Here is a 17454-nt window from a genome sequence, read left to right on the forward strand (position 1 = left end):
TTTCTTCCTTAATGTAAAAAATTATGTTTAAAATGTGGTCGGTGAGTTTGGTCTAAATCGGCGCCTGGAAACATTTTTGAAAATTTTTCAATCTCTACTTGGAGATTTTTGAGCGCAGTTCGCATTTCAAACATTTGTTGTTTGTGAAATAGAAGAGTTAAAAGCGCGATTTTCTTCCTTCAAATGAAGAAGGGTGTTTTAAATGTTACTGGCGAGTTTCATTTTAAGCACAGTAAAAAGAGGTTTTGAGAATTTTTTAAACTCCACGTGGAGATTCTTGAAGGGCAGTCTAGATTTCAAAAACTTGTCTTGTCCAAACTAAACGAGATAAAAGAGCGATTTTCTTCCTCAATATGAAGAAGCGTGTTTTGAATGTGATTGGTGAGTTTGGCTTCAATCGGTGCTAGAAGAAGTTTTTGACAATTTTCCAAGCTCCTCCTGGAGATCTTGGAGCGCACTCCGGATTTCAAAAATATGTCGTTTCTAAACTAAAAGAAAGAAAAGCTGCGATTTTCTTCCTTAATGTAAAAAATAATGTTTAGAATGTGCTCGGTGAGTTTGGTCTAAATCGGCGCCTGGAAACATTTTTGAATTTTTTTCAATTTCTACTTGGAGATTTTTGAAGTGCAGTCCGGATTTCAAAAATGTGTTGTTTTCGAAATAGAAGAGTTAAAAGCGCGATTTGCGATACTCAATATGGAAAAGAGTGTTTCTCATGTGATCGGTGAGTTTCGCCTCAATCGGCTTCCAAGAAAAATTTTGAGAATTTTTCAAATCACGTGGAAATTCTTGGAGCGCAGTCTGGATTTAAACATTTGTCGTTCCCAAACTAGACGAGATAAAAGAGCGATTTTCTTACTCTATATGGAAAAGAGTGTTTCGGATGTGATGGGTGAGTTTCGTCCCAATCGGCTTCCAAGAAAATTTTTGAGGATTTTTCAAACCACGTGGAAATTCTTGAAACACAACCTGAATTTAAAAATTTGTCGATCCCTTCTCGTCTCTTTTTTTTTGTTTAAGAAGCTCATAAGTTTAACAACGTTTTTTTTTTGATAACTGTCGTTTTTGCAATAAATAACGGATTAAAACTGTAAGTTCAGAATTAGTCAATTCTGCCCTCCCAGTACTGAAACAGCTTGCAATCATCAAAGTTCGAACTAAATATCTGCATTTGGTTCTAATGTCCACGTGGGGAGAGCGCGCTTGCGTTTGTTCCAAGAGAGTGGAAGCTGGATACTTTAGAAACTCAAAGTTTTAGTGGAAACTCACCCGATCGCAGCGACGGCAGTTTCAAGAGCGGCTGTTTATATCCGCTGAACGCGTAAAATTGCGTAAAGTTTCCAACTTAATGTAGTCCCATTGAGATGCTATTTCTGGTGATGTCAAAAGTATGTACGTATTGTTAAGTGAACACTATTTTCTTAGTGTTTTTGACGAGTTTAAATTTTCCGTCTTGAGCCGTTTGGATGATATGAATTTTTAAACGGCACACTTGCAAGTTAAACTTATGTGCGTCATACGCAGCTAAATTATGAAAATTGTAATCTCGGGGTTTTGTTGCAGAAAGTGATCAATTTGAGCTATGTTTATAACTTTTCAGTCAGTTACTCATATTTCGCCTAAATACTGGAGAAAATATTTGAATTCGACCATTTTATCCAAAAATAAAATCGGAATAATTATGATTCTCCCGATATCCTACAAAACATAAATTTTTTAAAGAACTTTGACCATCAATAGCAAGCGAGACAATTTTTCCTAATGAAACTTGGGTCAGATCGTCTTATATATTTATACCTGATTTTTCCGCTGCTTCTCAAATTCTAGATGCAATTTATCATGGATTGTTTAACTAACCGCAACCACTTTTGCCTGAGACATTTCGCATTTCTGCAATCCCATCTAGGATATATATTTGTAGTTTTTTCGAAGTGAGGAAATAAATCATTTTAGAAAACGATTTCTTGGCAAAAGCGGGTTTTTTATAGTAGGAAATATCATCTCAGATTCGCATGTCATACAGCCTTTTAAAGCGGGTGCCAAAACACTATTTCTTGAATGGTAAACCGCCTGAAAACTTCAATCAAGTTCATACAAGAAATGTATTTTCATGTTTTGTGCACAGAACAGAACATTATGTTTTGATGATTAATTTTTAAAGCCACCTTAACAACAAATTTAAAAAAATCGCCACATAATTAATTCGTTATCAGCTATAAATCTACAGGAGAAAATTGGTTTTAGAAAATATCATTTTTGTGATTATTTCGCAACTAAAACTCAGTAGATCCTCGGGGACTGGGTGATTAATTGAGGATGTCTGAGGTTGTTTCCTTTTAAATAAGTCGAACAGTTGAGGGTTAAAATGGTACAATCAGATCGAAAAATAGTAGCGCAGCTGTAAGAGTTAGAAGACCTTTTACACCAATAAACCGATTTTTCTCTGATTTCTGATATATTTAACTATCACCGAAAGAAGAAAAATGTTGGTTCTGGAGTTTCCCAGAGAAATAATGATGAAACCATGGGCCACTTGTTTATAAATTTGTTTTTCCGCAAATATGTCGGTTTGTACAAAAATATTAAAGAATAATGTGGGGATATAATTGCAATGACTAGGAACGGGGGCGCAATGGAGCACTAAATATTAAATCTCTAAATTTCTCAAGTTAATGTATAAATTTAGCAACATTGTGAGAAAGTTCGGTAAATCCCATAATCCCATTAAAAGCCATCGAATATTTTCATTTACACCAAAACGCAAAGGAACGTCTTAAGAATGGTTTATCGCATTTTCCAAATCTCGCCGCAAGCAACAAAAAAATTTATGACAAAAACAATGATGTGAATTCCGCCCCACACGTGCGTAAGATGCGTGCGGATTGTTGACAATGTTCCATCAATCACCCTAAGGAGGACAAATTTATTTGAAAAGTGTCAAATAAAAACGCAATATTTCCGCTTTCAAAGCCAGTTTGGTTAGTTTTACGATCTACTATACGAAACGGTAAAACTGTCCTCACCAGGCCGCAGCCATTCCATCATTGGCACTAAAAATCATATTTTTCTTTGGGTGGGAAGCACATAAAGATATGTATAAAGTGAAAGAATAAGTGCGGTTTTTTTCACTGTGTTTAGATCAGTAAGACGACATCGAAGCAAAAGAAAAGAAAAAATATTAGCAAGTTTAATAAAGTCAACTAAAACTTCGAATAAAAAAAAATGTTTGCTTGATGTGCGAGTTCTCATAAAACTTCTTAAAACCGCTGATTTTTTAGAAACTATTTGTATATTTTCGAAATAACTAAGTATTTTTAGTATGTGGTTGTTTCGCAAATCCAAGGGACCGTCAGCATTCGTTTGAATAAATCGTTAAGCCAATTCATTTCAGGATTGCGAGAAAATTAATAAGTAACATCTAAATTACAGCACTGTCAGAACGGAATAATAGACGCAGTAATTCCGACGGGAATTATGAGCTTTTAATAACTCGGCGTAAACAACATCAAATAATCCGATCGGCTAATTTACTTTGATAGCTTTTATACCCTGTTTATGAGTTTCAGTTTACTTTGTTTCCGTTATTTGAGGATTGTTATTTTATTGCAGCAGAGTGCGGAAATGTTTTATCTATTAAATAATCACGTTTGTAAGCAATGTTTGTGGACACATGTTTTGGCTGGGCAGATTATTGTGCGATCAAGTGAAGTACTATAAAGCAGTTCTTCATTCCAGTTCAATACGGTGTGCTTTATTTATTCTACTAATGCAATTAATACGGTTTAAAAGATGGCTTTGGACGATTTACGGTACAAATTACCTTCCTTGATTTTGCCGATTTAACTTCAACTGTTGCTTTAAATTTCGAAAAAACGCAACGTTTTAACCGAAAGCTCCATTGTATCACCTGAAAAGAAAGAAAGAAATCCGTAGGGTTACATAAACTTAGTCTAAAAACCAGTTATTTGATTGGAAAGAAAAATAAATAGAGAACTGAATAAAACTTTAATTTTTTCTCGAAAAACCAAACTGAGTTCAAGTTCGGGGTTTATAGATTAATAATCCGTCATACCTGCTTTCTGCCAACGGGCGCGCCATCCTCTATTGTCTCAAACCACACACTACACACTTGAAAATTGAAAGATGGTTGATTTTCTTGGGAATTCGGTCTGGGCAGTGGTGAAGAAGAAAAAGGAAAACTTTTTAGCTACCAGCTAAAGGTAGCTAATTTTCTGCTTCAAACTTCTGCAGATAATCAGGCGGATCATCAGGATCAGGATAATCATAAACGAAAAACCCACAAAACTAGCTCAAATATTCCCTAGCTTTTGCCTGTGAAAATTATCTTCAACTTTCACGCGGAAAATGCGACTGGTCATAAAAAATGGCTCAGAATCAACAGCAGAACATCCAAATTACTCAGAAGACCAAGACTAAATAGTGCTTTTTTTTGCAGACGCCAGGCGACAAAGGAGCCAAAAAATAGTTCGGAAATAATGACTTTTGATCGAATCTACCGTTGATGATCAGTGCCACAATGTCCATGCTATATTCGAGTGATCCATCGGAAAATGTGTTGTGTTCAAATGATTCGTCAGCCAACTGTGCACCATGCGTTTGGACGAACCTCTCTGCGCCGCCCGCCAGCATTTTGGGTACGTAAACAAGAGTAAAAATTGGATAAAAGGGGCGGAAAAATTTTTTTGGACCGTTTTCAATGGTTGTTTTGGTGAGGGAATTTTCCTCGGAAAACAACTCCAATAACATAATCACCAGAGCATGAATCTCGTGCCAACAACATTTCAGGCAGGGGATCCAGCTTTCAAGTCATCATACGTTTCATGTAAAAATGAGCAAGAATTATCATTTTTACATCAATCCCGAGCGAACTAAATGGCGTTTTTAGAAAGCGAACCATCGATAAGCAAATGTTGGCAGTTTTCTCAAAAAGTCTTGATTTCAAGTTTTAAATATACATTTTAAAAATATCTGAAAAATGTCTTTGCAACAGTTTAAACGGGCTCAATTGATTGTTTATCTTACCTTCTTGCAAATGCAGAACTTTTCACTTTTTTTACACTTATATTTTAACATACGAAAAAACAGGATTATAATCCGCGATTTTCAAGTATAGTAAGTTACTCAAATTCGTATCATAAAAATGCCTCAAAAATTATTTAGACTCAAAAACGCTTTTTTGGCTTCGCTTACTCTATCTGTAGTGTCTACGAGTTATATTCTTGGCACGACCGTGTAAGCACAGACACTTTTGTTCCACTATTCTGTTATCGAGTGCTTCTGTACGAAATTAGGTATTCATTCCCTTTCGTCGTCCGAAACACGTGTCCAAAATGGTTGAAGGTGTTGTGTTGTTTTGCAAATTTAATTACAGTTCAAACACGAAAATTGCACTTAAAAGGGTCGAAACGAGCAGAAAGTTAGGAGAGGACCCGAGATATCGTGAAACTAGACGCACACGTCAATTAATTGAAATAATTTAAAAATTAAAATACGTTTAAAAATTAAGATTTTTATTTTTTTGCATCTAAATTTTCCTTTATGATGATTTTTGCCTGGGAATGTATTTCAGCTGGCAAAATTGTACTTTTGTAAAGCCTGCCAGGAAACCAGCCAATTCATGTTTTGCTCTTTTTCAAATAAAATTATCATAAATAATATTTATTTAGCGCGGAAAAGTTATCGACCTAATCGGTCTTTCGGCCCTTGCATTTGCACACAGAGTGGGCAAATGAAAAGTTTTTACACCGATTTTTCAGTTGTTGCGTGAAAACCCAGAAAACGCTCTTAATATAAATCACAATCATTTGGATCATGTTAAAGGTTTCATCAATCAATCATGATTTTCATGATAATTATAAACTGCCATGCAATTCCTTAAAATCTTGGAAAATGTTTGAAAATTGTATGCAAAAATTTAATTAAAAATTCAAAAACAGCCCAACAGGAGCTTTTTCCATTTGAGCTCCACATGAAATCCTTTCAAGCTATAAAAAATTTCCAGCATCATTCCAAGTTGATAGGAAATTTAAAAAAATGCTTCTACAGTGATGCGTTCTTCTAGAATGTAGACTTATTGAAAAATGTAAACTAATAAAATAAACCGCTTAGTTTTGATCGGTTCACCCTGTGCAACGAACTGTTGTTTGCGCAATTTACGAAAAACTAGTTATTCAAGAAAATATATTTGATTCAATATTAATAAATAACTTAATGATCAAAAAGTCCGAGCAATTAAGCTATTTTGATGCAAAACGAGTAAAGTGAAGCAATTTAAATCAACTTCTAGAATGACTTCTTAAGGATAAGCGTCTGGACGGGAAAAAATTACGAAGGGACAAAACAGAAAGCTTCTCCTCGAGACTTTTTTCGATGGCTCTTTGTCGAAATGGGGAGTTTTTTTGCGGAAACGCCTGCGGTCGCCGAACTAAAAAATTAAGTGGACCGCATCTAAATACTCTAAATAATTTATTATTGTCTGCTACTCATATCAAATGGGTTTGAAAAATATTATTTCCTATGGAAAACCGTTGGGATCTACAGAAATCTACCCTTAAGGTCATGCGGCTCGTATAATTCACGGATTATTTAATGTACCCCACTCTCATATTGTTCCAACCCAAATCATAATAACCACAAAGTAAAATATATTGCTTACGTGTCTGGGATTACTAGCCAATTATAAGCTATAAGCTTGACAAAGCTAAAGTAATTGGACATTTTATGTGATTTAGTTGGATTTGATTCGACGTAAAAAAAATTATGTGGAGGAAAGCAAATTTTCCCAAAAAGATCTCAGGTACAAAGCAATAATCCCTTTTTAAGTGATTTGTTTTTTCGCAGTTCTTGATTACAAGCGAAGTCTGAGCTGGACTTTATAAGCACATGATACGTTGTGGCAGCCACTTTGAGACCAAAACGTTCGGGACAACAAGTGTAATTAAAACAAACCTCAAAGAAATTTAAAATTCGCTTTTTCAAAGCCCCATCTTCAAGTTGGCGAAAGCGTAGCGAGTTTGGCGTGCATAATTGGAAAATAATACTCGGAAAGTGTCGCAATATTTCGAAAAACTTGTGTTTCGAGTTGTTTTCATTCTGTGCTCCTAAATTGATTCTAGTGGTTCTTCGAATGGAATTTTGAGCCTTTATACACAAGAACGAGATCAAAAGAGGTCATTTTTTCAAAGATTTAAGAGGAATCCGCTTAGATCTTCAAAGATCCACAAAACTTCAACCGAAAGGAGCGACTGTGCAAATAACGGTTTCAAAAGGGAAACGTTTGAAACGAAGGCAATGACTTGTTTAGAGTTCAAGTTAAATGCTTGCTTATTTACAAAATTTATTCAGCTTTTAATTTATTAACAAATAAATTTTTCTGGTGTTAAATTCGTTATTAATTTACTTTTTCACAATGGCATTATTTTTGCATTTTTTCCGTTTTACAAATAGACGAAATCCACAATGCGTTCAGGGTGGTTTGAGAAGGCAATAAACGAATTATTTAACAAAGTCTAGAAGGCAAACGGGCTTTTTAGTATTGTATTTAGAAAAAAAAGTTATTACTTATAAAAAGTTTTACATGATCTAAGCCTACTAGTTGAATTAACTAGTTATCAAATAATTAATTTTTCCAGGGGTATGCGAGGTTTGGAAAAAAATATGAATTTTGCCCCCGAGTAAAGTAGAGCTAAAGCCCTAAAAAAGTTTTATTTTTTTAAACTGTCTACAACAACAGTTAAGAATTTTTCCAAGCGATAAAAATCAGTCGTTTTGACTTGCACACAATCGATGAATTTGCTGCTCGTTTATGTTGGCTTAAAAGAAGGCGTGGATGGAAGTTTTCATCGAAAATAACAAAAAAACACGCCTATTTAGCATATTTATTTGCTTGCGGCCATAAACAGATGCCAACCACTAGCTACAACGAAGGAGGATAAACAATGGGAATAAAGGGATTTGGAAAATACATAAATACTAAAATGTGTGTGACTAAATCACACCGCGTTAGTTCTCAATCCTGTAACAGCACATTAAGTAGGCATAAAGAACACCTGTGAATTCTACATTTGGAGTCTTCTTAGGCATAGTATTAAAGACAAAGACGAATTCAAGTTTGTATAAAGGATTAGTTAAAATTTGCTTGATTCCTCCTTATGGAGTATTTTAAATACTTGATACTTCTAAACTTGAATAAAACTATCCCGATACCAACTAGCTTCTTGAGAAACTCACCCCATCTCCAGGGAGCATAAAAGGTCTAAAAAATAAGTGCAAAGAAAACTTCAAGATTGGTAGAAGTTAAAAAAAAAACATATTTTGTAATCCGAGCTGCATTAATGAAGAACTGCGACATGTTAACAGCCCAGCTCCGATGTTAAAACTAGTTCTAGAATTGTCCATATAATTAAACATTCAACAAATCAAATGAAGAATAGTTAAATTTGGACTAATTTATCCCATGATTCCACTACAAAGATGCTCGATTAGTTCAACATAATTCGTGGCAAATAAATTCTCCTATTGAGTGGCTGGTTATAGTTGAACCGAATATTGAAGTAGTTTCGGTTCCGCGAATTCGGTATGAAATTAGAGTGCCATTCATAAGCGACCGACAGTTGGGAATCAAAGCGTGATGTTCTGATACCCATAGAAAGGAAAACGTGTTGAAACGCAAACTAAACTTTTCGAAATCATGATATCGGCTTGCGAAAGTGTACTCGTAAAATATAAATTTAGTTCTCATAAGTTTTTCCTTAAAGTTTTTCCAAAAAGTGAACCGTTTTCATAATAGAAATTATAATTCAAATAATTATGACTTCGGTATAAAATCGTTCAAAATGCACAGGCTGTTGATAACTTTGATAAATGATCAAAATTTGAACTATTTCTATTGACTACAACTAGTTTTCTTTAATTCGAAACCCCAATTTTTTTACTCAAATTTCCTTCGCATCTTTTCTGCATATTTTGATACCAATTTGTTCTGGATCCATACGCGATAGTTTAAGAAATAAATCGAATTTAGTGAAGTTGCCCAACTATTTGTTCGCTTCGATTCTAGATTCGGGCATGGATACGGACAATGTAAGGAAAATGAATTCTCTATTGAAGAACGAGTAGAAATAGTGCTTATTTTGGTGGAAAGCACTATAAATCTAGTACTGGCTACACAAATTCATCGAGCAAAAAGACCCCAAAACTCACCGATTTTAGAAAATTATTATAACAGTTTGAAACAACAGGCAAGTTGAATAATGTCTTTGGTTTCCACATGAAAAGTGCTTACTGCCAGGAAAATGCCAAGAGTATGCGTTTACTCTGGCGCGAAAGGATTGCGGTAGTTTACGTTATGAATCCAATACAAAAAATATCCATTAAAAGTGTATTTGTGAAATGTATTTCATTAGATCAATTTTTTTTTCACTCATTTTCAGTATACTTTATTCAACCGTAGAGTTGAAAACTTATGCTAAACTAGTATTCAATTTTATATGAGTTTTAACATCAATTTCACCGTTTACTTTTTGCGATTAAATTATCACAAGTTTTATTAATGGAGGCCAAACTTTCCCGGCACAACACGACATAACGGTTAAGGACTCTATGCACTTTGAAATATGAAAACATACAAATCGAGCATTTTTCCTCATTGTTGAAAGAATATAAACACCCAACTGTTTTTGAATCCTTTACATTACAACTGTTTGTTTTCTCAATTTGTTGTCGATTTGTGCAAAGTGTTTAATACACATTTCATCATTTCCATTCAGTTCTCATTCCATCTCAGAAAGTAAGGCCTTCTTGTTTGTTTTGCTCCGTCCCGGCTTTAAAAACATCTAAGAATTTTATATCAATTTTTTAGAGGCGGATTGGAATCATTATTTAATCGCTGCTGTAATAAATTCACGTTAAGACCCTAGTTTTGGACAGGTTAATGTTGCCAGACGAGACGCAAATCCGGGGGGAAACAATAAGGGAGTTTTCTTGCGTTGAGAGAGATTTTAATGTTACCACCATAAATGTCGAATCAATGCCATATTGAAGAGCGCATTTGGTTGATTGCCAAAAAATCTTCTTGCCATTTTAATTTTTTTCTGCTCATTTTAATGGTTGGTTGATCATCTAGCAAAAAAGAAGAAAAAGTTACTTTGCTTGACACAATTTTTTTTCCATTTAAGAATCTACGCGAAATTTGCCATCGTGTCCTCAAAACAGGCAATTGGCTGATTTGTATGGAAAAACGATCCGAACGAATATACATACATCAACTTAATAGAATAAAAAATTCCGAACAAAAGATTGACTGCTTTTTCGACCCTCCCGCATTCAATTCAAAAGCGTTGAGGGAAAATCGAAGAAATCTTAGCATTCGGGTCGTGTTGATGGGAAGAATCAATGAATGAAACGTTGGAATCCTTAAAAAAATAGCATTTTGAATCTTGCATCGGGTGCAAACATGAACATTTTAATCCTCCTGGTTCTAATTGAGTATTATTTAGAGGGCAAAGGCGATCTGGGATTATTTTTTTGGTGGCTGAGGCTTGGAAAAAATGTTCTCTTACACACAGGCGTAAATTTTAAATTGAATCAGGAACTTTAACGCTCAACACTATTTTACTAAGTCATATTTTCACATTTATAATCAGTCTGCGACGTATTTATTAAGGACCACTCTATATATTTAATTTGCTTTTCTTTTCACGTGAGGTTTGATTTTCATTTTTTAATGTTTGACTTTACTTTTATGTATTTTCTTGTAATGGTAGACGTTTTAAAACTCTCTTACTCAGTTTTCTGTCTTCTGATGAGGTTGTTTCATTAATTCTGCGTAAGTCTTTCGCTGCTTTTCCTTGAAAGGCTGTTTTTAAGAGATGTCTGTGCTTTGAGAAATTATAGGTTTGTTTCTGTGTACTTTTTTACGTTTTCTGAATCTGTCTTTGATTTTTTTGTAACTTTAGACATTTTTTTTCTGTACACTCTCACTGAACTGTACTGAACTCGGTGCCAATACGAAGAACTCTATACTGTTTGCTGTCTGGTAAAGCTAAATTTTACATTCAATTTATTGGAAATACATTGAATTTTTATGTTCAGAAAGTGCAAACTTTTTGGCAATTTAGCAATAGCATGCGATAAATCACGAAAAAACCTTGTTGATAAATTCAAATCACTCGACTCTCTTCGTCATATGTGGCCATTCTGAAACCGAAAGTTATAGCAAAAGTTGGCTGTAACCGAAATACAATAGATCATAACTTGCCGCCAACAATGTTCCATATTGCATATGATTTGTTGAATATTGTTGGGCGTAGAAGTAAACATGTTCCACAGTCTGTGCTTTAACAGTAACTGATTCATTTTTAAATGGTATTTTAAGCACGAAAGATTCAAAACGTGTACAGTGAACAATTTCACTCAACTCTAATACGAATTCTAATATTTTTCAGATAGCATTCCAGTTTCAGAAGATCCACGTACACAAGTGCTAAGAATTTATTCGTATGGAATGGCGCTACCGACAATTTGCGGTCTCGGAATCATTGGAAATATCTTCAACCTCATAGTGCTGACCAGGAAGAACATGAGAGGAACTGCCTACATCTACATGCGCGGTAAGTTTTAAGGAAATGGTTCTATCGTATGGAAAATTATTCAAATGTATCAGACATCTCCATCACAAATTTTCTCGTTCAAAAAGACATGGGCATCTCAAAGATCTGTCTCAAATTCGTTAAAACCAAGTTACTAGAAAATTTTATTTGACGCAGTATTTTAGGTGTGTCTTCCTAATAACTCTTTCATTCGCTAGATATTTTCACTTTCCTTTATTCGTTAATATTTTGCAAAATGTGTAAATTTGCAGCAATGTGTAAGCTTGTTGAGTATGAAAGTATAATATTCATAAATAAAATAAAAGCTGAACACACATCTCAAATTGAAAATGAACATTTTCAAGTTCGTTTAAATGAGTAAAAAAACCCAAAAAATATTTTTTGTTTCCAATTTTGTGTAGAACTAGATACTAATTTTTGCTGGGAAAAAAGCATTAGCGTGCACCGTTTTTTGACAATCCAACGGTTTTCATTTTCTAAATCAGAAACTGTGCATATTTGCGAAAAAAACCAAAAGAGCTTTTTTGTTGCGAACTGCATCGAACATGCATCGTTTCTAGTTCCAAAATGACTAGAGAGAAAGAAAAAAGAAACAAAAAGATGATTAGAAAATTTTTTCGACGACGAATTAACAAATATCGAGTATTACGTGAATTTTTTCAATCCAACTGATTTTTGAATCAGAAACTGTTGATTTTAGCGAAGAAACACAAAAGAGCTTTTTGTTCCCAACTGTATGTAAAATAAGGAAAAATACATTTTTTGAAACAAAACCTTTGGCGTGCACAGGTTTGCTGCCAGGTAAGGTAAGTATCGCATGTTGAACAGAGCGGTAATTTTCTCGACAATCCATCGGTTTTAATTTTTTTAATCAAAAACTTTGCATTTTTGCCAAAAAAATCGGAAGAGCGTTTTTGTTCCCAAACGCTTGTGGAATTAGAAAATAATTTTTCTTGCAGAAAAACCATTAGCGTGCACCTCAGATGCTCAGAAAATTGACAAATTTGATTTCGAGAATTTTCTCAAACGACTTATATTTTTTTAATCGAAAACTGTACATTTTAGCGAAAAACTCCGAAAATGTTTTTTGCTTCTCACTGAATGCAAAATTAAAGGGTTCTTTTTATTTGCAGCAAAACCATTGGAATGCACCGGTTTTCTCCATGGAAAAATAACGTAATTTTCGGGTTTTCGATTTTTTTCACCAGAAACTGTGCCTTTCCTCAAAAACCCCAATTAGCTTTTTTGTTTCCAACTGTATGTAGAATAAGAAAATAATTTTTGTTTGCGGAAAATCCTACAGCGTGCACAGTTTTTCCGACGGAAGATAAAAAAATGTTAGATATTGCTTTAATTGTCTCGGACAATTCAACGGTTTTCATTTTTTTAAATCATAAACTGTGGATTTTAGCAAAAAAACCCAAAGTACTTTTTTGTTTAGAATTAAAATTAGAAGTCGAAAATAATTTTCAGTTTTCAAAACCCATTGGCGTGCACCGTTTCCCAGTCCGGAATTGGGTTTCTTTTTTTGTCACAAAATGTGCATCACAGGCAAAAAAATTCTTGAGATATTTAGATATTTTTTTTGCAGCAAAACGACCGGATAGAAATCCATACAGGATTTCTTGTATGTTTAGCATAGCAGTAATTTTCTCAAACAATCCATCAGCTTTCATTTTCTTAGTCATAAACTATACATTTTTGCATAAAAACTGAAAATTCCTTTTTTGTTCGCAAGTGAATGTAGAATTGGAAAATATTTTTTTTAATGAAAAACCAATAGCGCGCACCGTTTTTCCGATGTAAAATTCAAACATTCTCAAATAGCTGCATTCATTTTTTCGGACAATCCGACGGTTTTCGTCTCTTTTAAGCACAAACTGTGGATGTTAGGAAAATACCCAAAATACGTTTTTTGTTCACAATTGAATTTCAGACTAAAAAATAATTTTTGTTTGCAACAAAACCATCGGTGCATCGGTTTCATCGGGTGCAGTTATTTTCTCGAATAATGCAATGTTTTTTCTATCAGAATGTGCATTTTCGCGAAAAAAACAAAATAACTTTTTTGTTCCCAACTGAATTTCTTCTCATAGAGCGCAATAATATGCTTTTATTTGCCGTTTGAATCAACGTTTTTACTGACAATTTTCCATTTAATCGATTTAAAACAAATTTTCTGTTTAGTAAATTCTGTTTCAATACAGTTTGAATGAAGAACGAAAGCGACCATCATCCATACAGACAAATATTGTTGAAAATTGCGTAAATAAGAACTTAAGTTATTTAACAATATCGAATATGCATAAAATTGATTACGTTCATTCGAGAGTAAAAAAGATGCCAGAGAGACCGAACAATAAGGAAGAATTTAGATGGTTTTGAGTTTAAATAATGAGTCAAATCATTTTCAGCCTTGATCTCAGACTATTGACGAGTTTTTAATTCAGATGGTGTTCCAAAAAATAATTAATTTATTTAATTAGACATATGCAAAGCGAAACCCGGGAGATCTGATGGAGGACTGAATGTCGAGCTAAATCCGGGATTTAAACAAACGAACCCAAACGAACCGAGTGTGAAGTTTAATTGGTTTATTAGCAGGGAATGTGCGATTTCCTACAATAAGTATTTGATAAGTCAGTGATTGTTTGCCTAGTCAGGTTCAAATAATTTCAATTTAGCGGACGTGACGAATGGTGTCAGGATCGACCCTTAAAGGTCTAGTGAACTAACCCTAAGTTGAATTACACTGGTTTAGTTGAATAGCAGATTTTCGGTCTAATTCTGGACAGTATCCAAATCATTTGTTAACTTGCCACTGAATTCCACACGAAATTACCGCACAACTTTGCAGGACAAAACATTAGCGAAAAGATGGTTTCAAAAACAAGATCGTTTCGGAAGAATACGTGGGTGAAACATCAGCTTTAAATATTTACAGGTGATGTATATCAGTGGAAATTTAAGCGCCGATTAAAGTTAACTAGTCAGATATTGCTTCACCTAAAAAAAGCTCCAAGTTTATCGACATTTAAAGCTTATTTCTCAGCAACCGTTCAGTTAAAGCCCAGCACATGCCGCTTTATGCGTAATTAAACGATGACTGCAAAAACTCGGAGTTATTACCCGCTTAATAATCATTTCCTGCCTGACCCAAAGCTGTAAAAAATCGCATTTTTCAGATTTGGGTTTTGTTAGATTTCCATTATATTTACCCGCCATCTAAAGCGATTTTTACATAAAAGAGCGCATTAATGAATGAACGAATATCGCCATGTTATAGAAATTGGTGAAACGAGCCCGGAACAAAACTACGCTTTCCTAATAACGCCTTTTTTCTTTAAATCTGAGCGCCCCCGAGTGTCATTTTCCCAGCACATTTAACGACGATTAGGATACGAACCCACACTTTTCTGGAAACTTATTGTTGCTTTCGCAAATGGCGTTTGCTTTTATGGTGATTTCGCGAGAAAAATCGCTGTGTAAAAAGTTCATATCCTGAGGACAGAATTAGCGTTCTCTCCAGTGAATTTGCTTTATTAAAACTGAAAATGTTTTGCTTCAAATTAATGAATTTTTGAAGCAAAAAAAGCGAAAGCACAGAGAAATTGATCAGGCTTTTGGTAAAGACCAAATAACAATTGAAATCAAATGAAAAGCTACGTTTTGAATGCTTCTCATTTTCGACGCAAAAATAGCAATTTTTTGTTTCTCTATTCTGTTTTAATCGTTACATTTGCAGGCATTAAACATTTGGTTGGTGCAACCGATATGTTAATCTGCAAACGCAGACGCGAAAAACGCCTTTGAAGTTTTTCATATCAGACTCTGAATGTCAATATTCTGAAAACCATACTCAAATTATTTTATTAAGTGTTATTTTCATAAGAAAGTGTATAAATGAGAAAATTAAATGCAACAAACTGCTCAGAAGAAACGACGATGCAGTGACGAAATTTGCAGTGTTTTCGTGTGGAACCTCAATATTTTCCACCTGCTCCTTGGCTGTTTTTTTTCTTTTTCTCTTTCAGTGCAAGTGTACCAAGTTAAACTAATTGAAGAATAACAAAATTAAAAATTAATAGTAACCCAAGACACAACAATAAAATAATCGGTTGTTTGCCATTTGATTTCCATCTTATCTTCTTATTAATGGTAAAATCCGAGGTCGCATCACATTTTTTTAACGAAGCAGCCACAGGAACATGAAACTGGAGATTAAACTTCTGATGAAAAATATTTTCAGATGAAATTGGAAACGGAAAATTCTCTTTATTCCATGTAAAAAATATTCACTTTCGATAAACATAAATCACGTATTTTTGTTGACACCCGAAAATTGCTTTTATCGGCTTAACATGAGGGCATTACCGTTCGAAGAAAGCAAAATGAACTCATTTGAGCCACTTTGCATTTGAAAATCCTCAAATAACAGTTAATTTGGCTGTAATGAGCGCATTTTGGTGAAAGTGTGGCTTAGACTGGGGATGCCTAAACGGCAAAGTATGGGTTTAATTTTTCAGTTTCCCAGTTATCACTGAAAGCGGAACATACAGCGAAACAGTCTAAAGAGCCCTGAAAAGAAGTGGCTCTGAAATTGAGGCTCTAACAGCCCTAATGTGAAAAGCACGCCCGCAGTGGGTGATTCGATAAACCTCTTACGAAGGGTTGGCAAATGGAATGTAACACCCACATACACGAACGATCAACAGCGAATTAGTCTGGACGGCACCTAATGGAAGCAATGTTATTTTATTTTAGAATACACAAGACTTTCTGTACATACATTGCGAGCAAATTTTAAGCGAAGCTTAAATATTCCCTAATTTTTAACGGATTTTTTTTGTCCAAGAAAGCAAAATTTATTATATAAGATACACGCAAAAATGGAATAGAAATACTGTACAGGATGTGCAAATGATGGCATGTTTTCTTGGTCTTAAGCCCCTGTCCCATGCCTCCGTTTGTACGATGATACGATGGTACGAAAGTGCTTCTAATGGTTGGGGATCTTTCAATTCGTCCTCCGTTCGTACTACGGAACAAAATTGTAACTGAACTAATCCAAGGCTAACAACATTAAAGTAAATTGAGTAGATTTAATCATAAAGGAATCAAAGGGTATATGAGGGGAAAAAATCCATTTTGAATCGTGGTAAACACAATTGATCATTTTTTTACAAACTTCTTTTTGGGTATTTTGCCTCAAAAATTTTTGTCTTTAAAAAGGACAGACTTAATAACAAGACAGACAGTAATCAAGAACTATCACCTAGAGGGTATCCTGCGACACACTTAGGCTCAAGCTGTAAGAGAAAATTCCAATTAGTAGAGAATATAATTTGAAAAATTACCTTGACGTTTCGATAGCTATTTTCTGCTATCTTTATCAAAAGAACCTAAATGAACCTAAAAAAGAGTATGTTAATAAATTGTGTAACAATAGTAGGATAATACAGTATATGAAAATTCGCTTTGATAATTCGTCTGTGCAAATTCTCAGTTATGCGACTTTGACTTAATCTCATTGTTTAAATTAATAAAGGTAATGTTAATTAATAATTTTGGTGTAAATTTAATTTGGGTGTATGTTTCTCTGGTCTACTTCAGATTTTAGCATAGGTAACCATGTACGACTTAAATTAAATGAACATGAAGCAACACAATTATTTTGATTTAGTAAAATTAGTGCGCTTTTCTTAGTTAAAATTGTGGAATTATTCCATTGAATTTTATGGCAATTATCAAATGCATGTTGACGAATGTGTGATTTATGATATTCTCTGTTTTTTATGTATGATTGGTGTTCTTTGAGTCTTTT

The 17454-nt window shown here is 34.1% G+C and overlaps 1 protein-coding gene and 1 long non-coding RNA gene across 2 annotated transcripts in view; one reads left to right on the forward strand and one right to left on the reverse strand.

Annotated features, from left to right (window-relative positions):
• The first annotated feature begins 1275 nt into the window (after nt 1–1275).
• LOC125505482 lies at nt 1276–16386 on the forward strand. Its single transcript, XM_048669374.1, has 4 exons — nt 1276–1388; nt 4457–4655; nt 11466–11630; nt 16157–16386. The coding sequence occupies exons 2-4, from the start codon at nt 4523–4525 to the stop codon at nt 16210–16212; spliced, it is 354 nt and encodes a 117-aa protein (XP_048525331.1). The 5' UTR covers nt 1276–1388; nt 4457–4522; the 3' UTR covers nt 16213–16386.
• The window catches only part of LOC125505485, a 3500-nt gene continuing 2412 nt past the window's right edge, over nt 16367–17454 (reverse strand). The window contains exon 2 of the long non-coding RNA XR_007282209.1: nt 16367–16703. This is a non-coding gene — a long non-coding RNA (uncharacterized LOC125505485). The remainder of the gene's footprint in view (nt 16704–17454) is intronic.

Source organism: Dendroctonus ponderosae, unplaced genomic scaffold, assembly GCF_020466585.1.
Source record: "Dendroctonus ponderosae isolate FM_Combo_2020 unplaced genomic scaffold, Dpon_F_20191213v2 Dpon_F_20191213_8, whole genome shotgun sequence".
NCBI classification, from domain to species: Eukaryota; Metazoa; Arthropoda; class Insecta; order Coleoptera; family Curculionidae; genus Dendroctonus; species Dendroctonus ponderosae.